Below are 26,853 nucleotides of genomic sequence, written 5' to 3' on the forward strand. Positions count from 1 at the left end.
TACTCTATGTAAGAAAATTGTCTACGCTGTATATCACATTATATTCGTCTATACACTGCCCTAACTACAAGTTTAAAATGGGTAAGTTGCGTATGAGCTGTACACAGCAGAAACACTGACGACTGTAGCATTAAGCAGTTCTCTGCAGCAGGAACGGGTTGGTAATACCTGGACTTGTTCTGCACAGCCCTTTTGTTACACTCATCATGAGTCCTTGATCAGTTGTGAATCTTGTAAGACCTTTGAATGGCAGTATTTTGTTGCAATGTTGCTTGCCTGCTGTAGTCCGACTGTTGCCAAACATCCCTTTTTGCAGCTCCTCCGAGCAGGGAAATAAAACTAGCAACAACTGAAAATACTCTTAACCCCTGCTCGAGTAGGAACCAAAACCCCCCTCGGGGAAAGCTCAGCTTCTTACTTTTCCCTGTTCTGTCTGCAAGAGTTCTCATCGACTTGCACCTGTTATCCCACCCAGAAGAGAGGTGCTGAGAGAAGAAGCCACAGAACCGCCGCCCCCAGCAAAGGAGGCAGAGGAGATAAAGGTGCAGGTGAAGCTAGAAGAGGAGGAAGAAGATAAGAGGCGGGCAACTCCCCCAACAAAGGTCACACAAACCCTACAACCCAGTGAAATAGTAAGTCATCTCCCCTCGCTGCCACAAACTTGCTGCTTCTTCCTACCTAGTGCCCGCACATTGCTGTGTGGGTTCTCACCGGTACTGCAATGCAAACGGTGACGCGCAGCCTTGCATTGGAAAGGAAATGAAGGCGCTCAGCCATACAGCAACCTCCTAGTTTAACATTTCTAGTGCTAATATTATAATTGAAGATGGAGAAATAACCCCTTCAATGGGACATGAATGCTCCTCACCGTGGTGCATGTTCCTAGGGCGCTTCAGGTGATAATAGATTAACGCCACAAGTATAGAGTATTCAGTTTGCACTGGGGGCTCATACATGCTGGGCAAATAAATGCTGCTATGCTCGGGATGCTTTAAATAATATTTTCTGGGGGGGGGGGGGTGGACAATACTTTTTAACAGCTTGACATATATTTTTCAATAATTGGAGAATTTAGCAGTGAAGTATGAATCTTATATGTATCCACGTTGGATATAGAAATATGCACCATGTGCATTTCTTAGATATACTGCATACAACGTAAACCTGAAAGGAATAATGGGACCAGTGACAAGATGTACACATTGGTAACAGTTGAACTTTATTATGCCTTAATAATTAACTGGTATCCATAACATACAGGACCCCTATAAGCCCATAGTAAGATAACGAATAGATCAACACTAGCTATGTTTTAGCCATAACCTTTAGTATTTTAACATCCGCCCTTACAATGTATTGTGTTAATGAAGCTGTTGAGTGAGTGGTTTCAGTTCAATGCGTATTCAATTTACCCATCTAAGGAGGTATAGTGTTTTAATGAACTTCCAGGTTCTTCCCATCTGTACTCGTTGATGCCTGTTTAATTATTGTAGTAATGTCTGATTATTCTGTAATTGCTATACCATCAAAGTGGTTATGTTTGATAGCAAATATAAGTCCCATATGGGTCCAAGAAATAGAATTCTATATTCAAGGTGTTCAGAAACTTTCAGTCAACCTGATTTGACAGTAGTGTGTGATAATAATCTCACTCAAAGTTTATTTGAAAAATAAGATACAACATTTTTCTCTCCAAATGGGGGTTTATGGATAATAGGGACAGATGTGTTCGACCAGCCCGACCTGTTCTCCACCCCACTTACACAGAGTAACCACAGAGTGAGTGTATGAAGCAAATCACAATGCAGAATATAAATCCCAGATGATAAGTGAGCAACCTTGGTATTGCATAGTACTCACAGGATATGAGAAATTCTTGACTCCTTTTGGCGTGCTGCCAGCAATGAAATAGCAATTTGTGTGATCCCAGGATACGGTCAGCAGTGCACAGCTGACCCTATCCTTGGATTCTAACACATGGTCTGTTTGACGCTCACAAGCCTGGCATTTAGGTGATTTTTATATAAATGCTAATTTCCACAAGCACGTTATATACATTTATAATATTGAATGTGAAGCGCTGCTGAATGGCTAGTTTGTGCAGATAATACAATGCATCAAGTTTAGCATGTATTGCTAGTGTTTACTCTACTAAGTGTCAAATCCTCAGGTCTAAAAAGACATAAACCTGGTCCCCCGAAGAAATTACATAAAATGTTAACATTAATAAGTCCTAATTGAATGATGATGTTAAGCAGAGTTAATTACATGTTGCACATCTTTGCACCAAATGATTAATTTACTGTATGCTTTTTTGCTTTAGGCCAATGTGACCCTGATCCTTAGAAACCAAGAACCCGACACAAAGGTGCCAGAAAAGGCACCGAAACCCAGGGGAAGGCGACCACGGAAGAAATTTCCTCCAGATGGAACAAAGAAACCGGAAGAACTAAGCAAAACACAAGAGCAAGAAGGCAACTTTCCATGCAAAAAATGTGGCAGGTAAGCGTGACATCAGTGGGGCGCTTGTTTCGTTGAATTAGATATTATTACATGTATAATACCCAATATTTTTCCACATTGCAATACCCTTTTTGATTTAATAAACTTGGAAATGATTGGTCTGTGCTTGAAGTACAAGAATACAATGGGACCAGCCCATGAACTTGTCACATGGAAGTTGAAATGGTGTACAATGTATTTTAAGATTGTTACAATATGGGATTAAAAGGAAAGGCAGTGATATGAAAGAGATATTTTGATGATTTTAGGCACTTTAAAGGCGCACCCCCTACTAGGACCAAAGTGAACTAATTCCAGGGACATGTTTAGGAGCTCGCATCTGGGTAATTGATGTTTAACTAATTCTGATCGCTATACGCATTTCAAATTTATTTTTCAAAGTTCTTGTTGGGAGGGGTTTGACTTCCTCTGCCTGCCCTCCTCTCCTCTGCTCTGCCTGCTCTCCCCCGGCGTCTCTCCTCTCCCTGCTCTCCCCCGGCTGCTCTCCTCTGTGTGATTTCGCTGTTTATTCAGCTTGTGCTTGTACAGTCTTTACTGGTTCTCTAAGGAAGGGGTGAGACAGGTACAGAAAATACTTGATTGACAAACCGTTCCCCATTCAGAGGTCCCCTAAAAATATTGAACTGGCCGACACGGGAATTGCCCTTTTAAGGGGGTTTCTTTTGCAGATACAGTATTAATCGAGCTCTTATCTGTGTCCGTGTGCCACTGCATTTTGTTAAAATCTTTAACAAATGATCTGGTCTTGTTAGAACCATCACTTTATCACTTGGCAATTGTGTCGGAGGAAGCAAAGATATATATTTTTTAAATTAGCAATTCTTTTGCATTGGTTTTTATTTATTTTTGTAAGCTGGGAGGCTTTTTAGTAAATACAATAAAATCGTAGGGTAAAAGTGCCTTTATTGTCCCCTCCCTTTCCTGGGATCTTCAGTTAGCCTTTTCCACACAGAATCAGTTTTCTTTAGTGCTTGCATCCCTCATCTTATCCTGATTTGGAAGTTTCACCTGATCCTTTAGTAAACAGTCCATAGGGACATTGCGCTCAGAGGTTAGGAGGGGTGAAAAATAAAGCCATTGGTTCAGTCTGGTATAATGGCGCAATACATATCTTTCATGGGAAAATTCAAACCCAGTAGCAGAAGAAAGCCTTCAATCCAGACAAATACAAGGGGAATATATTCCAAAGTGATCAGCTCGCGTACTCTCAGGTTGTCACCCCCTTTTCTGGATATCTGGGGAAACTCCTACTGTGTGTGTGCATGATCTGCAATGTGGTTGCAAGAAAGAATTACTGTTGCAGTACAGTTCCAGCTTTATCAAACCCGTATGAGCGAAACGCATAGGTGTTACTGATTAACCCTGTGTGTTTTTGCCATGTTCTCAAACTCGAATTTTAATGGAGCACACATCTCTATTTCGTCATTGACGGCTGGTAGTGCACTGCAAGTTTCATCTCCCTGATCCTACCTGGTGGATAAGTATCAGATTGTATATAGTAGTGTACAGTATATTTCTTTACATATTTCCCCCCTTTTTGGAGATCTGTTTCCCTATGGTTCTAGTGATATCAGTATCGCCTGTTCTATTTATACCATAACTTGATATTTACATGTTTCTGTACACAACTTTTGTATTTTTCACTAGTAAAGAACTTCCTATTATTGCTATAACTAACTCATGCCTTTGACTGTCTTTTATTTACCTGGTTGTTTCGTTGAGTGCTGGGAACTACCTTTGTTACCATTATTCAGAGGGCATTTTGGTCCCTCATTTGTTCCCATTGCACCTATATCACTGTATATCTTTATTTACTTAATCTCAGAGGTTGTGCTGTCTCACCAATATATTTTCCATTGTAAAGAAGGACATTCTCGGGGCAAGGTACTAACATGATTCGAGTTAAACTCCTAGGCGTCATGGGGGGGGGGGGGACTGCTGGTTTAGCTTAATTATTTTGTGCTGGCACGAGAGCTGGACTCGGAGGGTTAACATTGTGTCTTTCTAATCATTCAGGGTGTTCCTGAAAGTGAAAAGCCGTAGCGCGCACATGAAGAGTCACGCTGAGCAGGAGAAAAAGGCTGCAGCTCAGAAGCAGAAACAAAATGAGGTTGCGGCGGCAGCAGCAGCACAAGCTGAAGCCGCTTTACATGCGAGAGTGAGGTATGATGAGAGCAGTGACAGTGGGAGCAGCGGGAGCAGCAGTGACAGTAGCAGCAGTGAGAGCTGTGACAGTTCAGATGATGGAGAGATATAACAAGGGAGCACTCAGTATGCCGGAGTAGTGAGGCTGGATCCTCACTTTCTTTCCCTCCTGACATTTGGCATTTTTCAGTGTAAAGAACTTTCCCTACAAGGATCAAACGTCGTGAGCTGTTTTAGTGGACTTGGGACTTTATAAATATGAATATTTATTGGGAAAACAATCTAGGATCTACAAACTATTTTGGAGAGGAAACCAATATTTTGTATTCTACCTGTGCTGGTTAAGATTATCAACCCATGAACAAAATCCTGAGATCAGAACTCATGTCCGTGGTTCTGGTGGAAGGAGAAGATTACACTTGGAAAAAGCAATTCTTCTAGGACCTGCCTTGGTCATATTTCTCTGATTATTGGTTATCGTAATGTTTCCTTGTGCTTAATACGTCCCACAGTGAATCCAGTGTGGGGTTTTACAGCAGATCCCATGGTGGTTTCCTGCATCCAGTTTTAAATGATTTAAGGCTGTGCTTAAAGTGCCGTCGCCGGCAACAGCGAAGTCGCGCTGCAGTCGCTGGAAAAATTGACTTGGCTTCCAGCAATCGCGACCAAGCCGCCGCGACACTTCTACTATAAGCGCACGCGACGGCGGCAATACATTTGTTTTGCCGCAACGTTGCATCGCCGTCACTATAAGCCCAGCCTAACACCTATTTGCCACAAAAGATTGCCTAATTCTGTAAAAAAATGGGTTATTCTTTAAAAAAAAAAAAAAAAAAACATTCAGGTTTTTAGTTGACTGCATGTAACTTGCAGAAAACTAGTCAATCTGCATCCTTATAAAATATGATTTCTTATTAGCGGATTCTGTGTACATGCAGCCATAATGGACAGAATAAAATTAAAGACAATGCAAAAAATAACTTGTACATACAATATATATAGATATATAAATATATATATATTTTTCTGTTTTGTAAAAAAAAAAAAAATGATCTTTTTATGCTTCGGAGACAATCTGTGTATACGGAGGGTTTGGATAATGCAAGTGACCAATACCCTGTCTTAATATTGCCTTATGTTCTTAATTTGTATAATCTTGTCATAACAGCATGAATTGAAAGTTTAATAGGTAGTAAATGTGACAACTTGCCTCTGAAATACAGTATTCTAACAGATTAGTTCTAACCAAATGTGAGACTTTCACAAGCGATAGTATTTTTTTTTTTTTAAGTATTTATGACTTATCTGCTCAGCCAGTTTCCGAGGGCTTCACCCTTATATTGCTGGGAGGCCTGTAACTCCTAGCGATGTATAGTCATCCAGCACCAGTGAGCTCTAATATACAGTAGACACTACTGCCTACTGTAAGTTAGTGTCCCACAAAATTCTCATGGACAGAACCACAGGGGATGTGATGACTTACCTTTTATTTAAAAGGTAAATGTCAATCCCACACCACATTGCATCCAATTCTACGTCTGCCCTTTACATAATGAAGTGAGTGCAGGAAACAATGACAGAATTCAGATCTGCATACTGTGTGCTGCTTGATTGCATTTTATTTGTTATATTACAAGAATTATTTTTTTATGGCTACTATAAAAAAAAAAAAGTCTTCATGATCAGGACTTTTCATGTTGTCTCTTTTGTAATACAGTCACCGTGCATAAATAGTTGATTCCAGATTGCACTATAAGCTTCTTCTCAGAACCTGGGTTTGTTACTTGCATGGCACTAAGAAAATAATTGCCATGCATACACCTCACAGCAGGAGTTCTCCAATTCCATGTTAAAATCCATATCTTACTGCAGATTTGCTATGTGCGCTGTGACTTTTCCTATTGTTTATTTACAGTAGTGTGGCTGCCTGTGATTTCAGACTTTAAAAATTGATTCATTTCTAGAATTTACCTTGTATAATTTTAAAAGTGCTTTAGTTTACTGTATTAACAGGGCACAAATCCCTACAAAAAGCAATGAAAATCAAAGCACTATTAAAATATATGGGATTGTTTTATCCAAATACTCCATAATAATCACAGCAGCTATTTACTCAAATAGGCTGCAATATCATTACCTATATGACTGATATTTAATATGCTGCCAATATCGGCTCCATTCAAATGAATGGGACTCCTGTCTTCTCTGGCAGAGGTAAGTGGTGTTGCCACATTGAATATGAGAGGAGACCAACTCCAGTAAAATCCTCTCCTGGTTGAACAGGAGAGGAGAATCGCTGTGGAAAAGGGCTTTTTGAATGGCACAGCATGATATGAATCTTGGAATTGAAATAAGAAAAAAGGTATTCCAAACACGGTAACGTCACCCAATTCTAAAGGGTTTGTATGAGTAGCACTTGTTTTTAACCTGCTACCCCACAAAACTGAACTAATGCCAGCTGATGTATTAAAAATATCAGAAATATCAGACAAGTATAAATATATATATTATTTAAAAAAGTTATTATGGAAATGGTTTTAGATTATAACAGTCTTATCTTTTCTGGCTGGTTCTGTGACTGTATAGAAATCTGATTATCCGCCGGAAGGCGAGAGCAAGATTGAAGCTTCCTTCAGGGTCCCGGTTGTGAATGAAAAGACGGGAACGTTTTACATTTTTTTTTCAAAATATCTATACTTTAAAGAAATACTTTTCTAACATATTACCGTCAGTTTGTTCCTGCCGTACATGAAAAATATACAGAAGGAAACAAGACATTGAGCCTGTCCCTGCAGGGTTACTTTGTGTTAAATGCTCACGAATATAAGATGTATAACTAAGTTGTAAGATGGCATTAAGGCTTCATTTCAGCAAAGGAACTGATGCATTCACTGAGTTTTGTATTTCAATAATACACTGCAAACAGGACTTTGGGCTAGATTCACTAAGTAGGGCTTTTGCATATGATTTAGTGAAACCAGCCCTTTGGGGCATATGTATAAAACTATGTCCACGAGTCCAGACGCGATGCGGGATATTGCGGCTAATCTGGCAGTAACTGGCAAACGTTTAATGGGAGTTCCCGCCAGATCGGGCGCTATATCAAGCATCACGCTTTGACCCGGACATATTGTCACCGAGATGAGTGGTGCTCGACTCCAGTCCTCAACCGGTCAGGGGGTGGGGGCGGGGGGTCAATTCTGTTTCAGTTTGGTTAGCATATCATTTGGGAAGCATTATATAGCCAGAAAACAATTCCTGTACATGGCCTGTTAAGGATTTCTACATTCGCGGACATTGCTTCTGCCTTTTTGTTCATCCTCAGGAAGCTTAAACCTAGTAAGAAATGTCTCAACTTCAAAAGATGAGTATATTACATTTCATGCATCTCCTACAGACACAATCCCTCAAATACTCGCAGAAGCCGCTTACTGTAGTCAGGATTCCTACACATTGTGGTTAAAATAAGGTGTGATTTAGTAATAATACTTTTAAAAGATAAAAAAATTAGCAACATTTTTTTTTATGAACAAATAACATTTATACAAAGAGGATTCTTATTTATCTACAGCTGCTTAAATAATTTAAAAGGATAAAGAAACCCACACAAAAAAAATTAGATATCTCCTTCCTCTTCTTCCTCCTGTTTAATGACTGGAGTTCCTGAAAGAAAAGCAAATATGATAGACATAAATATCAGTTTTGTGTTCCTGCAAGCACATTCTAAACAGACTGGTTTCTTGGGTGCTAGAAGAACCGTTTCTGAACAAGACAATATTCTCTGTGATATTTGTTTAAATGAAGGTATGTTTACAGAGTTACATTTCAGAAGTGATTAAACACATCTTAAATTGCGATAGAAATGTAAAGGTGTTACTTGTGCTTATAGACGTTAAGCTTTCAATGATTTATTTCAGAAGATATTAAACATACCTATGTATTGATGTCATTTAAGATGTTACATAGGTGAATTCCATTTATACTATAAATTCAGAAAGTTTGTTGGTTTGTCCGGCTATACAAATCCACACGCTTACTCCTAGAGCCACCATACTTGGCATGCTATCAAATCGGATCAGAAGGAAGAGCGGAGGTGGGCTTTTGGTATGTTTGGGTCATACCTTTGTGTAGCCCCCGAAAAAATGTTCGTGCAAACTTTTTTTTTTCCATTCTAGCTTCTCAGGGAATTGTTCGATTAACCTCAAATTTGGAGGAGACATAATTGGTCCACAAAGTATCGGTTCAATACTTCTGGTTCTAAACGGTTTTCTTGATTTTAGCTAGATGCCCCACGCTTCGTACTTAAGTTCCACTGCAAAGTGCAAATGAAACACCAGCGTGTTAATAAAGAGCTTTTATTTTGAAATATTGACTTTAGTGCAGTCTTTTTGCACTTTTCTTGCCAGTCTTAACTATATTCTTGACTTAATAGGAGGCAATTGGTTAGAATATAGTTAGGGGTAATTAGTTTTTATTTTAATAGTATGGGTTTTTAGATTGGCGAAGTTTTAGCTAAACTATTATTAGAAATTAAAAATATATATACAGTATATTTTGATCCCTCCTTACTTTGAATCCCCTCCTGCTCCCCAAGACAACGCCAGGTAATTCTGCTACTTTATTATAAATATGTTGCTATGGGAGTCTGCACCTTTAAAACATCCCACGACTCTCACTACCAGGTCCGCTGCTCCCAAAACTCACCATCCAGTTTTTTCAGCCTAGGAAGACGTCTGGTTGCCTCTTCCATCCAGTTTCCCTCAGCGCTGTGTTTCTCCTCCAGTGGATTCCCCAAAAACACAAGGTCCTCCAGTGATGGCAGCTCAGCCAGCTTCCCAAACTCAGCTGGAACCAAACACAGCCATGTGACAGCCCAAACACACTATAACTCTTCATGCGACAACCAAAACACGCTATAACTTCATGTGAACTCTAGAAGAGACATATGGATACCCTCAAGGTGTAATGTTTAGGATTGTCATTCTATCATTACCGCTGCTGTTTATTGCCTAAAAATACCCTGCCTGTCTAATTTTCACTGTTTCCCCTTCCAAGAAGGCACACCATCAGACTGGAATGAAATCTTCATTCAAATCTATTCTGCCATGTTGTATCTAGTACAGCAGGGATTTTCTACCACAAAATAAAGTCCCTGGGTGGGGAATGTTCTTTCTATTGGAAAGAGGAATTTATTCTTTAAAAAAAAAAAAAAAAGGCCTTTTCTATTTAAATAACATGAGGGAATAAAAGTGAAGTACTTTCCATGGAACACTGATTTTGGATAGTGCTAAAGAAATGAAAACGCCACTTAGCGGAGTTCTGTACGGCTAGTGAGTAATATGTGCAGCTCATGGGGGGACAATTTCCATGTTCCTATCAATTCAATCATTCAAGGTGTGAAGCAAAACTTCCCACGCTGTATATAAAAACCACAACTAGTTTTGGTCCCTGTAGGATCCTCGTAAAAATATAGGAAAAATTATTGTTTTTATCATGACCTCGGAAAGCTTTTATGTTGTTTATGAAACAAGGTACTCAGAACTTAAATAATCCCCCTGTGATATTACCCTGAGGTACTATATCAGCTACACAAAGTGATGTGTTATCAATGGACAGTGAACCAGCCCTTACATGGACCACTTCTAGCGACCCTTTATTTGTTGTTAAATTGGTTTGGTAGCATGCAGTCTCCGGAGCCCCGGGGACACCCTGCTTCCCGAGATACCTACCTCGGAAGGGGGTGCTGGTATCTTACTGCCAAGTCACGTGGGCTAATAGGAAGCCATAACGTCACAGCTTCCTATTGGACGACGCGAGGCATTTAAAGCCGCCATTTATAGCCCCCATCTGCTACTGGCACCCCTTTAAGAGGTATCTCTGGAAGCAGGGGGTCCCCGGAGCTGAAATTAACAGGGATCAGCTCTAGAGACCCCCTGCTGCAAACTTCTTTTTATTTTTTTAAAGACGCCTGGAGTGCTGCTTTACATGCCTTATGCTATTATTATACAGTTCTATAGTGCACAGTAATTGCATACCAAAACAAAAAAAGAAATGGCTATTTATCAACACAACCTCCACACTGTAGGGACAGTCCCCTCAAGATAACACCGACTACAATATTAACCATGTAATGGTAATGATGAGACCCACATTATCCCCCTATAGGGGAGGTGCGAGAATTATAATTATTATATTTCTTTATATCTACTTGGGAACAACAACTGTAACCCTGTGTATACAAATCTAAAGATGTTCATTTATAGCATTGGTGAGTAACAGGCAACCGGCGAGGGCTTCACCTGCGGCCCCCAACAGCTGCCTTCCCAGCAGCCTGCTCTCCCGCTTCCCCCAGGGTAGTGGGCAGGCTGCCACAGAGCGTCTCCCTGAGCTGCTCAATGACAGTGCATTGCCCACTCCCGTGCGAGAAGAGGAGGAGCAGGACAGGATTCATCAGCTCACCGGCATTAGCCGACCGGAGGGGAGAAGCTCCTACCAGTGGCAGCAAAGTCCCTGTGCACAGGGGAGAGAGGGGCGGTGTGGGGCACTTTTGAGGGCTTAAAGGCCACACATGCGGTCCATTACTGATTAATAAAAGTCTACCTTGCTCAGATCCCCATCTCATTTATAGTTGGAAGGCTTGAAGTTTAAAAAGTTGCGTACCCCAATCTTTCACCACATTGTTGGACATATAAAGAACCTTTAGCTTCTTCATGACATGAATCCCTTTCAGCTTCTCAATCAGGTTGTAAGAGATCCATAATTCTTCTAAAATTTCTCCAACAGCTTCCTAAGAGAAAGCAACATTTTAGTACGTGGCATATCAAGTGGACAAACAAAACTTCCCCTCTGTTCTTCTGAGAATAATACAGAATGGAGCTCTTACTCCTCAGGACAGAAGAATGACACAAACAGAAGGAACCAAAAACCTTTGTCCTCCTCCCACGCTTTTATTTAGTGACACATACATTGTAGGGAACTAGAGTGTCCTTTAAACTTAAACCTGTCCCACCTTAATGGTACTGTGTCTCCCCTCATGGGTGTCATAGTGACACAAACAGAAGGGCGATAAGGGTTCCTGGACATGAGCCTCCACAGAAAAGCTCTACAAAATATCACAGCTGATAGTCTCAACACAAGATGACAGACAAAAGGTACAAGTGGCCCATTAATATGCTTATTTTCTTTAAGTGTCTCTCTTTAAAAACTGCCAAAACATTTTGTTTCATTAACATTCAAATATTTCTCTTTGCCGATGGCTGGATCAGCATATGATTGCTGTCCGATCCTGCATTATTCACAAAAAAAAAAAAAAAAAGAGATTCATTCATTATTTTAGTCCCTGTGGTTGTAACAAGTTCAGTATTATGTTTATACTGCAATCGCATGCAAGCTATTTTTCAAACAATCAGATCTGAAGAAAGACTTACCAAACCGTTTAAATTCTTGATGTTGTTTCTTCCCAAAGACAGGATCCTGAGATTTTCTGAAATAGACATTATTGTTTGGCTATGGCAAGAAAACATTAGGGGCAATTCTATTTAGTCTGAAGTAATCATTCAGGACGTTTTCAGCTGAAAACCCCCATTGCCGTCACTGGGGTTTTTGGCCTAAAATGGCCTGAACTGCCACTTCGGAGTATTTAGAATTACCCCATGATCTTATGGAAAGGCAAAACATAACACAGACATATAAATGTAGTCTCTATTACAGCCACCTTAAAAGCTTCCACAAAGCCTTTAAGTCTCTGCTTTCTTATAGAAAACATGTTGATTCCTTACAAAGAGGGTTATTTCCCCTGACAAACAAGTAGCTGAATGTAAGGTGGGAGCAAGACTTTCAGAGAATAATCCAAACAACTCCACATTGACGGATTCACTGATTGAGCCACTTGTGCTGAAGCAGGTTATCCTTAAAATCTGGCCTGTTGGTGGCCCTTGAGGACTGGAGTCGGCCACTCCTGCTGTATTGGGATCCATATGTTTGTGGCAGGAGTACTTACTCAGTCCATTCAGGTTGGCTATTTTCTCAATGCAGTTGGTGGAAAGGGATAGCTTCCTGGGAAGAGATGATTCATTCAGTTCATGATTATTAGTCGTGTTACCTTCATATAACCCACCGCATGATACTTTACAAGATGCATTCCCCATTAGGAGGAAATTGCTACGGAGATAATTGTACTAAGCCTGTTTCAATATTTTCATCAGGTCGTAAACCTTAGTTTATTTAATGCTATGATACAATATTAATACATGATCTGCTTCCGCTCTCCTGCATGGGAAGCACTAAAGTGCGTTAGTGCCAATCGCGCACTAACACACGGTACTCTTTCAAGTCAATGGGAGTTTCCATGTGTTAGGGGAGACAGCAAGGAGGGGAGGGGTGACAGAGAGAGACAGCGAGGAGAGGAGACGGCGAGAGCCAGCAAGGAGAGGAGGAGACGGAGAGAGACAGCAAGGAGAGGAGGAGAGAGACAGCAAGGAGAGGAGGAGACAGATGAGATGAGTAGGAGGAGGGAGTGTAGTGTGCACAGGAGGATCAGACACAGTAAGGCAGGGTCCCCAGTGATCACGATAGCGTGCATGCCGCACATCAGGCACTCACCTCTAGTCAGGCAGGCCCCAGCAGCTCCTTCTGTGTGCGCTCCCCTCTCATGATGGCGCGCCGGCAGGGAAGACAAGAATTTTGTCTTCCCATGCCACGATGCGGTCACGTGCTCGGCGGGGAGCCAATGGAAGGGCAGATATGCCCTGCCATGGCCACGCCTCCGCGCATCCCATCGCTCCCCTACAGAGCGCAGATCGCGGCTGTAATCTGTGCATGTGCCGCCAGGCCCGTGTGCAGCAGTGAGCACTGGGGCTGTAGCCTAAGGCAGGGAGAGCAAAGAGAGGGGAGGAGAGAGTGCAAAGAGGAGCAGGGCATGATGGAGGAGCGTGTAAGGCGGGAAAAGGGGACAAGAGACACCAAGGCGTTACAGGGATGGGTGAAAACAAAGAGTAAAGTTTCATTAATAACCTTTAAGATCTGCTAGATCGCATATGTTACGCTGGATACAACTTATGTGTATATATTTTTTTTGTGTTTGATTGATAGAGTATATATATATATATATATATATATATATATATATATAATGAGAGAGAGAGAGAGAGAGAGAGAGAGAGAGAGAGAGAGAGAGAGAGAGAGAGAGAGAGAGAGAGAGAGAGAGAGAGAGAGAGAGAGAGAGAGAGAGAGAGAGAGAGAGAGAGAGAGAGAGAGAGAGAGAGAGAGAGAGAGAGAGAGAGAGAGAGAGAGAGAGAGAGAGTTAGAGATATATATATGGAGAGGGAGAGGGAGAGGGAGATATATATATATGTATATATATATATATATATATATATATATATATATATATATATACACACACACACATTAGTTGTATCCAGCGTGGCATATATATTTATGTGGAGGGTTTTTGTCACTATATATATATATATTTTTTTTTTTTAAGTTAGGAGGTACTAATTAAATGTTTTGTTTCACAAATCCTTAGTTCCTCGGATATTTAAGGTCACAATTATGCAATTATGTTGTGATGCCTGTTAATTCGTACTCCAAGGTATACACAGATGATATCTCAGGTTCTCTGACCTTGCCCTCTTTACCTGAGGCAACCTTTGTGTAATAAAAAGCGCTTGCTCTTCATCTGGAACTAATTCTTACAGTGACTCAATTAAAGTCCATCAAGTATATCACCAGTATATAGCAAATAATGAGCACCCATTTCTCCACAGTCCTCACCACAAAATAATCAGCATTTGAGGTTGCAGTGAGAGCATATCAAGACAATGTTGCTTTTGAAGAGGGTTATCCCATGAAAGAATACTATGGAAATCATTTTATATGGGGTATGACATCAAAACTTAGTCACTCTATGGCCCAGGAACAATTTGCAGTGCAGCACTGCCTCCTTCTTGCTGCGTTATCTGTCTATTAAAGATAAGACGAGAGAGAAAGCCGTTCCTTTATGGATCTTACTCGCAATTAACCAGCGTGGACAAGGACGCATCCATCTTCTCAATCGGTGGGATCTGAGCGTACAGTTTCACCTCCTTGGCTTCTGCTGCTTTCAGTCCTGCCTTTTCTTCCTGCAACACAGATCAAGAGAAGTTAGAGAGATGCATGATCAGGTGGACACCCAACTTTACTTCACCATCAAAGGACAATATTTAAAGTTATATACAAATCGCTACAATTCATCTTTTCTTTTACTTTTTTTGTCCTAAATGGCTGTTTGCTTCTGGAAAATGTAGGAATTTGACAATAAAGGTAATGTGTACTAATCCACTATTAGCTTTCGGGAATAATTACTTCTGAAGAGCAATAGAATTTTGCAAACAGGAGATGAGTTATATTTTTTAGGTTATTATTATGAAAATTAACCCATTATGTGTTAAGTTGCATACAAATTAAGAGACCACCGCAAACATAATTATGAAAGGACATCATTTAGGGCATATTAAAGCTACTAAAGTCCACAAAACACCTTTTTCCTACACTACTAAATATTGTGTTGGTGAATTGTTAATAAATATAATGCCAGAATTAGAGATTGATGTTGCCTCAGTTCAGTTTGCTACTATGTTGAAAAACTCCACACTCAAAGTTTTTACAAATATTGTTTTGAGTCATAAAAGCTAACTTTGCATTATCTTTCTCCAACATAAATAAATGTTAAACTAGACACAAGAAACACTCATACTCCGCATAATCAAAGTGTAACTTGTAGGGAGGGAGGTGCACAAAAGGTATATCAGCATGGGTCATAAACACTACAAATAAAACAAAAGATTGGCACTAAACTCCCTCATAACAGATTTGGAAAATGGGACGCTTACAACTTAACTTTCATTAATAAAGATAACATTATATTTGCAGTGATTGATAACGGCACAGTGATTAATTTTAAAACTGGGAAGGGGGGGGGAAAAAAGAGAAAAAAGATCCTGCAGCTAAGATCCTCTATACTAGCGTAGCCATATGCTGGCAAACTGCTACATGTAGTGACCTGCAAGCCGATTGTCTACACAAATGTGGCTGCACTATTTAGTATTACTGTGGCCACAATGACAGTCGGGTAAAGTTGAACACTCTTGTTAAGTTAGCTACAGGAGCGGCCAACTCCAGTCCTCAAGGGCCACCAACAGGTGAGGTTTTAAGGATATCCCTGCTTCCGCCCAAGTGGCTCAATCAGTGGCAGTCGCTGAAGCAGAGATATCCTGTTGTTGGCCCGAGAGGACTGGCGTTGACCACCCCTGTAGCAGATACTTAATCACAATTATTCTAACAACGCAGACATATACTGTAGTACTGTAGCTGCAGATCCTCTATTAGTATAAATAAAAGGTTGACAGCATTACAGAGGTTAGAGTTTTACAAAAATTATGGCAAAAGCTGGCTAACGGTTCAATATTTGCAAACACGGGTGAAATGTGATCCCCGAATAAGACGTTTTATGATCGCCGGCAAAATTTGCCAGTTTTTTTTCTCTTGTCCAAAGTTCACAAATTTGCAAGTGTTTTGCTCAGTTAAGATGTCTCGAATAGGACATTTTAAAGAACGCCTAAAACCTTCAAACATTGCAGTTTGCAACAGGAGTTCCATAATGAGTGCAAAATGGAATATACAGTATATACCTTCAGCAACACTGTCTCTGTACTGAATGTACTGGTGTATTTATTATGTAAAGTTAAAGTCAGCCACTCTGAAATAAGTGCTTCCATGCACTATTAAATTCGCAGCTGATTTTCTATTAAGGTAATGAAAGCAGAGATACAACTTACCCACTTGGCTAGAGCCTCTTTAATAGTTGTTGCTTTAGCCGCCTAAAACAAAGAAAAGACCGACGAGTGTTGGTTATTACAGAGTAGGCAAATATCACAATGTATATGGACACAAAACAAGTTATGGTGGGTAAAAAAAAGTGACAAAATCTCTCCACTGTACAGTAAATAAAAATACCACTTGTGGTGCATTCACATGTCTCAGACAGGTATGCAACCCTGTCTCTCCCCATTATCTCTCAGCATACAGTGCTTCCACTGCAGCCGGGGATTCTGGGTTATGACATGCAAATCGGCACACAGGGTGTCACTCTTTACTAATGAATGTAAATGAAAATAGTATGTTATCTAGCCTATTACACGGCAGACAAGAAAGCAAGCGCTTTAATGTAATTATAATCAAATAGCAAAGCTTACTTGTTTAACAAATATCTTTACCATGTAAGATCTCTCTCAATTTAAAGTTTGTACAGGGAAGGAACACATTTTTAGGCCAGGGAGCTCAAACACAACCAAAAGACTGACTTATATTTTCATGGCAGCTCCAGGATTGGGATAGACATCTTTTGAAATACAGACACAAGTATTTAAAGGTTCCGCTGCTAATGCATTTAAACACCTGTGTCACCGGTTTGGCTTGATGTGAAGTTCCTAAGGAAATGTACACCCTGTTTGTACATGTGCTGTGCTCTGCCTGTTAAGCCCCGGTATATATATCCCCGCCTGTCACCTCCCAGCCCCGGTATATATATCCCCGCCTGTCACCTCCCAGTCCAGGTATATATATCCCCGCCTGTCCCCTCCCAGCCCTGGTATATATATCCCCGCCTGTCCCCTCCCAGCCCCAGTATATATCCCCGCCTGTCCCCTCCCAGCCCCGGTATATATATCCCTGCCTGTCCACTCCCAGCCCCAGTATATATCCCTGCCTGTCCCCTCCCAGCCCCGGTATATATATCCCTGCCTGTCCCCTCCCAGCCCCGGTATATATCCCTGCCTGTCCCCTCCCAGCCCCGATATATATATCCCCGCCTTTCACCTCCCAGCCCCGATATATATATCCCCGCCTGCCACCTCCCAGCCCCGGTATATATCCCCGCCTGTCACCTCCCAGCCCCGGTATATATATCCCCACCTGTCCCCTCCCAGCTCCGGTATATATATCCCCGCCTGTCCCCTCCCAGCCCCGGTATATATATCCCCGCCTGTCCCCTCCCAGCCCCGGTATATATATCCCCGCCTGTCCCCTCCCAGCCCCGGTATATATCCCCGCCTGTCCCCTCCCACCCCTGGTATATATCCCCGCCTGTCACCTCCCAGCCCCGGTATATATTTCCCCGCCTGTCCCCTCCCAGCCCCGGTATATATCCCCTTCTGTCCCCTCCCACCCCTGGTATATATCCCCACCTGTCACCTCCCAGCTCCGGTATATATCCCCTCCCAGCCCCGGTATATATCCCCGCCTGTCCCCTCCCAGCCCCGGTATATACATCCCCGCCTGTCCCCTCCCTGCCCCGGTATATATCCCCTCCCTGCCCCGGTATATATCCCCACCTGTCCCCTCCCAGCCCCGGTATATATATCCCCGCCTGTCACCTCCCAGCCCCGGTATATATACATCCCCGCCTGTCCCCTCCCAGCCCCGGTATATATACATCCCCGCCTGTCCCCTCCCAGCCCCGGTATATATACATCCCCGCCTGTCCCCTCCCAGCCCCGGTATATATACATCCCCGCCTGTCCCCTCCCAGCCCCGGTATATATCCCCGCTTGTCCCCTCCCAGCCCCGGTATATATATCCCCGCCTGTCCCCTACCAGCCCCGGTATATATATCCCGCCTGTCACCTCCCTGCCCAGGTATATATATCCCCGCCTGTCACCTCCCAGCCCCGGTGTATATATATCCCCGCCTGTCCCCTCCCAGCCCCGGTATATATATCCCCGCCTGTCACCTCCCAGCCCCGGTATATATACATCCCCGCCTGTCCCCTCCCAGCCCCGGTATATATACATCCCCGCCTGTCCCCTCCCAGCCCCGGTATATATACACATCCCCGCCTGTCCCATCCCAGCCCCGGTATATATCCCCGCTAGTCCCTTCCCAGCCCCGGTATATATATCCCCGCCTGTCCCCTACCAGCCCCGGTATATATATCCCGCCTGTCACCTCCCTGCCCAGGTATATATATCCCCGCCTGTCACCTCCCAGCCCCGGTGTATATATATCCCCGCCTGTCCTCTCCCAGCCCCGGTATATATATCCCCGCCTGTCACCTGCCAGTCCCAGTATATATATCCCTGCCTGTCACCTCCCAGCTCCGGTATATATATCCCCGCCTGTCCCCTGCCAGCCACGGTATATATATTCACGCCTGTCCCCTCCCAGCCCCGGTATATATATCCCCGCCTGTCACCTCATAGCCCCGGTATATATATCCCCGCCTGTCCCCTGCCAGTCCCAGCATATATATCCCCGCCTGTCACCTCCCAGCTCCGGTATATATATCCCCGCCTGTCCCCTGCCAGCCACGGTATATATTTCCCCGCCTGTCCCCTCCCAGCCCCGGTATATATCCCCTTCTGTCCCCTCCCACCCCTGGTATATATCCCCACCTGTCACCTCCCAGCTCCGGTATATATCCCCTCCCAGCCCCGGTATATATCCCCGCCTGTCCCCTCCCAGCCCCGGTATATACATCCCCGCCTGTCCCCTCCCTGCCCCGGTATATATCCCCTCCCTGCCCCGGTATATATCCCCACCTGTCCCCTCCCAGCCCCGGTATATATATCCCCGCCTGTCACCTCCCAGCCCCGGTATATATACATCCCCGCCTGTCCCCTCCCAGCCCCGGTATATATATCCCTGCCTGTCACCTCCCAGCTCCGGTATATATATCCCCGCCTGTCCCCTGCCAGCCACGGTATATATATTCACGCCTGTCCCCTCCTAGCCCCGGTATATATATCCCCGCCTGTCCCCTCCCAGCCCCGGTATATATATCCCCGCCTGTCACCTCATAGCCCCGGTATATATATCCCCGCCTGTCCCCTGCCAGTCCCAGCATATATATCCCCGCCTGTCACCTCCCAGCTCCGGTATATATATCTCCGCCTGTCCCCTGCCAGCCACGGTATATATTTCCCCGCCTGTCCCCTCCCAGCCCCGGTATATATCCCCTTCTGTCCCCTCCCACCCCTGGTATATATCCCCACCTGTCACCTCCCAGCTCCGGTATATATCCCCTCCCAGCCCCGGTATATATCCCCGCCTGTCCCCTCCCAGCCCCGGTATATACATCCCCGCCTGTCCCCTCCCTGCCCCGGTATATATCCCCTCCCTGCCCCGGTATATATCCCCACCTGTCCCCTCCCAGCCCCGGTATATATATCCCCGCCTGTCACCTCCCAGCCCCGGTATATATACATCCCCGCCTGTCCCCTCCCAGCCCCGGTATATATACATCCCCGCCTGTCCCCTCCCAGCCCCGGTATATATACATCCCCGCCTGTCCCCTCCCAGCCCCGGTATATATCCCCGCTTGTCCCCTCCCAGCCCCGGTATATATATCCCCGCCTGTCCCCTCCCAGCCCCGGTATATACATCCCCGCCTGTCCCCTCCCTGCCCCGGTATATATCCCCTCCCTGCCCCGGTATATAGCCCCACCTGTCCCCTCCCAGCCCCGGTATATATATCCCCGCCTGTCACCTCCCAGCCCCGGTATATATACATCCCCGCCTGTCACCTCCCAGCCCCGGTATATATACATCCCCGCCTGTCCCCTCCCAGCCCCGGTATATATACATCCCCGCCTGTCCCCTCCCAGCCCCGGTATATATACATCCCCGCCTGTCCCCTCCCAGCCCCGGTATATATCCCCGCTTGTCCCCTCCCAGCCCCGGTATATATATCCCCGCCTGTCCCCTCCCAGCCCCGGTATATATATCCCCGCCTGTCCCCTCCCAGCCCCGGTATATATATCCCCGCCTGTCCCGGTATATATATCCCGCCTGTCACCTCCCTGCCCAGGTATATATATCCCCGCCTGTCACCTCCCAGCCCCGGTATATATATCCCCGCCTGTCCCCTCCCAGCCCCCGTATATATATCCCCGCCTGTCACCTCATAGCCCCGGTATATATATCCCCGCCTGTCCCCTGCCAGTCCCAGTATATATATCCCCGCCTGTCACCTCCCAGCTCCGGTATATATATCCCCGCCTGTCCCCTGCCAGCCACGGTATATATATTCCCGCCTGTCCCCTCCTAGCCCCGGTATATATATCCCCGCCTGTCCCCTCCCAGCCCCGGTATATATATCCCCGCCTGTCCCCTCCCTTCCCCGGTATATATATCCCCACCTGTCACCTCCCAGCCCCGGTATATATATCCCCGTCTGTCCCCTGCCAGCCCCGGTATATATATATCCACGCCTGTCACCTCCCAGCCCCGGTATATATATCCCCGCCTGTCACCTCCCAGCCCCGGTATATATATCCCCGCCTGTCACCTCCCAGCCCCGGTATATATATCCCCGCCTGTCCCCTCCCAGCCCCGGTATATATATCCCCGCCTGTCCCCTGCCAGCCCCGGTATATATATATATCCCCACCTGTCACCTCCCAGCCCCGGTATATATACATCCCCGCCTGTCCCCTCCCAGCCCCGGTATATATCCCCGCTTGTCCCCTCCCAGCCCCGGTATATATCCCCGCCTGTCCCCTCCCAGCCCCGGTATATACATCCCCGCCTGTCCCCTCCCTGCCCCGGTATATATCCCCTCCCTGCCCCGGTATATATCCCCACCTGTCCCCTCCCAGCCCCGGTATATATCCCCGCCTGTCCCCTCCCAGCCCCGGTATATACATCCCCGCCTGTCCCCTCCCTGCCCCGGTATATATCCCCTCCCTGCCCCGGTATATATCCCCACCTGTCCCCTCCCAGCCCCGGTATATATATCCCCGCCTGTCACCTCCCAGCCCCGGTATATATACATCCCCGCCTGTCCCCTCCCAGCCCCGGTATATATACATCCCCGCCTGTCCCCTCCCAGCCCCGGTATATATACATCCCCGCCTGTCCCCTCCCAGCCCCGGTATATATCCCCGCTTGTCCCCTCCCAGCCCCGGTATATATATCCCCGCCTGTCCCCTACCAGCCCCGGTATATATATCCCGCCTGTCACCTCCCTGCCCAGGTATATATATCCCCGCCTGTCACCTCCCAGCCCCGGTGTATATATATCCCCGCCTGTCCCCTCCCAGCCCCGGTATATATATCCCCGCCTGTCACCTCCCAGCCCCGGTATATATACATCCCCGCCTGTCCCCTCCCAGCCCCGATATATATATACACATCCCCGCCTGTCCCCTCCCAGCCCCGATATATATCCCCGCTTGTCCCCTCCCAGCCCCGGTATATATATCCCCGCCTGTCCCCTACCAGCCCCGGTATATATATCCCGCCTGTCACCTCCCTGCCCAGGTATATATATCCCCGCCTGTCACCTCCCAGCCCCGGTGTATATATATCCCCGCCTGTCCCCTCCCAGCCCCGGTATATATATCCCCGCCTGTCACCTCATAGCCCCGGTATATATATCCCCGCCTGTCCCCTGCCAGTCCCAGTATATATATCCCTGCCTGTCACCTCCCAGCTCCGGTATATATATCCCCGCCTGTCCCCTGCCAGCCACGGTATATATATTCACGCCTGTCCCCTCCTAGCCCCGGTATATATATCCCCGCCTGTCCCCTCCCAGCCCCGGTATATATATCCCCGCCTGTCACCTCATAGCCCCGGTATATATATCCCCGCCTGTCCCCTGCCAGTCCCAGCATATATATCCCCGCCTGTCACCTCCCAGCTCCGGTATATATATCCCCGCCTGTCCCCTGCCAGCCACGGTATATATTTCCCCGCCTGTCCCCTCCCAGCCCCGGTATATATCCCCTTCTGTCCCCTCCCACCCCTGGTATATATCCCCACCTGTCACCTCCCAGCTCCGGTATATATCCCCTCCCAGCCCCGGTATATATCCCCGCCTGTCCCCTCCCAGCCCCGGTATATACATCCCCGCCTGTCCCCTCCCTGCCCCGGTATATATCCCCTCCCTGCCCCGGTATATATCCCCACCTGTCCCCTCCCAGCCCCGGTATATATATCCCCGCCTGTCACCTCCCAGCCCCGGTATATATACATCCCCGCCTGTCCCCTCCCAGCCCCGGTATATATACATCCCCGCCTGTCCCCTCCCAGCCCCAGGTATATATACATCCCCGCCTGTCCCCTCCCAGCCCCGGTATATATCCCCGCTTGTCCCCTCCCAGCCCCGGTATATATATCCCCGCCTGTCCCCTCCCAGCCCCGGTATATACATCCCCGCCTGTCCCCTCCCTGCCCCGGTATATATCCCCTCCCTGCCCCGGTATATATCCCCACCTGTCCCCTCCCAGCCCCGGTATATATATCCCCGCCTGTCACCTCCCAGCCCCGGTATATATACATCCCCGCTTGTCCCCTCCCAGCCCCGGTATATATACATCCCCGCCTGTCCCCTCCCAGCCCCGGTATATATACATCCCCGCCTGTCCCCTCCCAGCCCCGGTATATATCCCCGCTTGTCCCCTCCCAGCCCCGGTATATATATCCCCGCCTGTCCCCTCCCAGCCCCGGTATATATATCCCCGCCTGTCCCCTCCCAGCCCCGGTATATATATCCCCGCCTGTCCCGGTATATATATCCCGCCTGTCACCTCCCTGCCCAGGTATATATATCCCCGCCTGTCACCTCCCAGCCCCGGTATATATATCCCCGCCTGTCCCCTCCCAGCCCCCGTATATATCCCCGCCTGTCACCTCATAGCCCCGGTATATATATCCCCGCCTGTCACCTCCCAGCTCCGGTATATATATCCCCGCCTGTCCCCTGCCAGCCACGGTATATATATTCCCGCCTGTCCCCTCCTAGCCCCGGTATATATATCCCCGCCTGTCCCCTCCCAGCCCCGGTATATATATCCCCGCCTGTCCCCTCCCTTCCCCGGTATATATATCCCCACTTGTCACCTCCCAGCCCCGGTATATATATCCCCGTCTGTCCCCTGCCAGCCCCGGTATATATATCCCCGTCTGTCCCCTGCCAGCCCCGGTATATATATATCCACGCCTGTCACCTCCCAGCCCCGGTATATATATCCCCGCCTGTCACCTCCCAGCCCCGGTATATATATCCCCGCCTGTCCCCTCCCAGCCCCGGTATATATATCCCCGCCTGTCCCCTGCCAGCCCCGATATATATATATATCCCCACCTGTCACCTCCCAGCCCCGGTATATATCACCTCCCAGCCCAGGTACATTAATGTAATTTCCCTATTATCATTTCTGTCGCGCTTACACAACATGCTATCGTTGATACACTGCTCTATATCGCGACCCCCCGGCCGGGCTCTCACCATGTCGGCGTTGCTACAGTCGCTCTTCTGGTTGCTAGGAGATCTTGCTTAATGCGCATGCGCGGTCTCCCGGGAGCTGGAGAGAGGGCGGAAGTTGATAGGAGGCTGGTACCATAGAGTTCAGTGCAAAGCGGACCGGAAGTTGCAAACCAAAACACTGCCCTGCAGTTCTATCTGTAGTGGTCTTGTTGGTCCTGGAGGCTGAGGATGTGTACATTAGGGGCTAATACTTTTTAACCGCTTTAGTGCTGGAGAGGTCATTACATTAGACCAACACTATTTTGCTCTATTCAAATATATCACAACTTTCAACAATTCTCCCTGACGTCACGAAGCGCTTATCTGCTGGTTACAATGTTAAACTTTTTTTTAGCCTTATTTCCTTTGCTGTATAGAAATAAAGAGATACTTGTATATCCAGATTAAAATACCATAAATATCTGCTATCACATTGTCATAGCAACGCGGTGCCGCAGGGCGTCTCGTTAGTCATGGCAACATGATGCTGCATGGCGCTGTGACGTCACATTCTCATGGCAACTCGACGCCAAACCATTTTACAGGACCATGCAGGGTGAGATACCGCCGAGGAGTCAGTGAAGACTTCCAGGTCGGACCACTAGGGCGCGCTCCTCCCGGCTGTTCTGCTTTGCTCCCGCCATCCAACTCCTCTAACTGCCGCCCTGCACCGCTCTTGCGGTCCTCCGTCCTCTTTTCCCACCGCCACCCCCCCCCCCCCCCCCCCCCCAGTTTGCGCACCTCGCGTAGAGATTTGAAATGTAAACCCGGAGACTGGATAGCAAAACTTGTAGTGTCTGGGTTTCCACCACTTCCGGTTTGACCCAGAGTCGGATGTTAGAGATATGGCAAGGTAGGCTTCCTTGAAAAGGTGAGTTTTCAAGGAGTTTTTAAACATCTGAAAGCTGGGGGAGTGTCTGATGGTACATGGTAGGGAATTCCAGAGAAAGGGGGCAGCACGGGAGAAGTCTTCCAGGCCGGAATGAGATGAGGTAATAATAGGTTGACCAGATGTCCTGTTTTTGAAGTGAAACTTGTTTAGTGGCACCTCATTCGAACTGGGGCAAAAATGGATTGTGGAGACAGAAATGAAACGGATGTGACGTCAGTGCTGGCAGTTGAGGCTGGGCTGTGTTCTGGCTCAGCCCGACCCAAACACTGACATCCCAACCCTAATGGCCGCCGCTCCCCCTACACGGCTGAAGGCCGCTCCTAACGTCCGCAATTTCCCCCAGGTGGAGATGCGCACGGGCGGCATTCGGGGCAACCCGCTGACCGGCTCCTGGGACCAGGCCCACTCTCTGCCGTGCTGGTGACTCAGACAGAGCCCCCTTGTACATGCCATTCCTCCCACACGTCCGTCGCCGCCGTTCCTAACTGCCGCCGCTGCCCACGCCCGCTGACATGCGCGGTAGTCATGGCGACGCTCACGGACAGCTCGGAGACCTCCTTGCGCTGCCGGGTGAATGAGGACGACGGCTTTCCCTCCTCCTCCTCCCCCGCTCAACATTTACTCACAGCCGAGATCCTGCACTGGTGCGGCTGCGCCGAACTGCTGCTGCTCACCGCGGAGGCCGTGAACGTGGTGAGCCAGAGCTCCTTCCAGTACTGCATGCTGGTGAGGGCGGTGAGCCCCGGGGAGGCCGTGGGGGCCACCTGCAGCTGGAGTGGATGGGGAACATGAACTTTATGGCTGAGGAGATGTGGGCGCCGCTGCTGCTGATCCCGATCTCCCCGCACCTATTCCTGGCCCCGGCCTTCTCCTCTCTCTTCCCGCTGCTACCTGACAGAGACCTGCAGGCTCTCAACTGCAGCTGCACACACTCACTCACTGACTGACGCACATACACACTCACTCACTGACTGACGCACGTACACACACTCACTGACTGACGCACGTACACACGCACTCACTGACGCACGTACACACGCACTCACTGACTGACGCACGTACGCACGCACACTCACTCACTGACTGACGCACATACACACTCACTGACTGACACACGTACACACTCACTGACTGACACACACACTCACTCACTGACTGACGCACGTACACACACACTCACTGACTGACGCACGTACGCACGCACTCACTGACGCACGTACACACGCACTCACTGACTGACGCACGTACACACGTACTCACTGACTGACGCACGTACACGCACTCACTGACTGACGCACGTACACACGCACTCACTGACTGACGCACGTACACACGCACTCACTGACTGACGCACGTACACGCACTCACTGACTGACGCATGTACACACGCACTCACTGACTGACACACGTAAACACGCACTCACTGACTGACGCACGTACACACGCACTCACTGACTGACGCACGTACACGCACTCACTCACTGACTGACGCACATACACTCACTGACTGACGCACGTACACACGCACTCACTGACTGACGCACGTACACACGCACTGACTGACAAACGTAAACACGCACTCACTGACTGACGCACGTACACACGCACTCACTGACTGACGCACGTACACACGCACTCACTGACTGACGCACATACACTCACTGACTGACGCACGTACACACGCACTCACTGACTGACGCACGTACACACGCACTCACTGACTGACACACGTAAACACGCACTCACTGACTGACGCACGTACACACGCACTCACTGACTGACACACGTAAACACGCACTCACTGACTGACGCACGTACACACGCACTCACTCACTGACTGACGCACATACACTCACTGACTGACGCACGTACACACGCACTCACTGACTGACGCACGTACACACGCACTCACTGACTGACGCACGTACACACGCACTCACTGACTGACACACGTAAACACGCACTCACTGACTGACGCACGTACACACGCACTCACTGACT

General features: G+C 47.0%; 2 protein-coding genes across 5 annotated transcripts in view; one reads left to right on the forward strand and one right to left on the reverse strand.

Moving 5' to 3' along the window:
• Positions 1-6,356, forward strand: part of MIDEAS (mitotic deacetylase associated SANT domain protein) — a 91,044-nt gene extending 84,688 nt beyond the window's left edge. For 2 of the 3 annotated variants that reach the window (XM_075614288.1, XM_075614287.1), the window contains exons 11-13: positions 441-632; positions 2,324-2,502; positions 4,540-6,356. In XM_075614288.1, the coding sequence (XP_075470403.1) occupies positions 441-632; positions 2,324-2,502; positions 4,540-4,780 (612 nt within the window). In that variant the 3' untranslated portion in view covers positions 4,781-6,356. Of the gene's footprint in view, positions 1-440; positions 633-2,323; positions 2,503-4,539 lie in introns of those variants that run through there. The other variant, XR_012803851.1, reaches the window with a different exon arrangement.
• Positions 5,707-24,037, reverse strand: DNAL1 (dynein axonemal light chain 1). Of its 2 annotated transcripts, none has more exons than XM_075614291.1 (8): positions 23,943-24,037; positions 16,488-16,529; positions 14,683-14,792; positions 12,668-12,723; positions 12,096-12,151; positions 11,329-11,455; positions 9,373-9,513; positions 5,707-8,331 (listed from the first exon to the last, which is right to left on the reverse strand). In XM_075614291.1, the coding sequence occupies exons 1-8, from the start codon at positions 23,943-23,945 to the stop codon at positions 8,285-8,287; spliced, it is 582 nt and encodes a 193-aa protein (XP_075470406.1). In that variant the 5' UTR covers positions 23,946-24,037; the 3' UTR covers positions 5,707-8,284. The 2 variants fall into 2 exon arrangements, with proteins under 2 accessions (XP_075470406.1, XP_075470407.1); XM_075614292.1 differs by having other exon boundaries at positions 23,885-23,945.
• Between the last annotated feature and the right edge of the window lie 2,816 nt (positions 24,038-26,853).

This window comes from Ascaphus truei, chromosome 9, assembly GCF_040206685.1.
Source record: "Ascaphus truei isolate aAscTru1 chromosome 9, aAscTru1.hap1, whole genome shotgun sequence".
In the NCBI taxonomy this organism is placed as follows: Eukaryota; Metazoa; Chordata; class Amphibia; order Anura; family Ascaphidae; genus Ascaphus; species Ascaphus truei.

Excerpts from the sequence above, each read along its gene's own strand:
- DNAL1 (XM_075614291.1), bottom strand. Across the intron at positions 12,152-12,667 it reads AGCCAACCTGAATGGACTGA|AAAATCTCAGGATCCTGTCT; the intron begins GTAAGTACTCCT and ends TGTCTATTTCAG. Across the intron at positions 11,456-12,095 it reads TCAAGAATTTAAACGGTTTG|GAAGCTGTTGGAGAAATTTT; the intron begins GTAAGTCTTTCT and ends GCTTTCTCTTAG.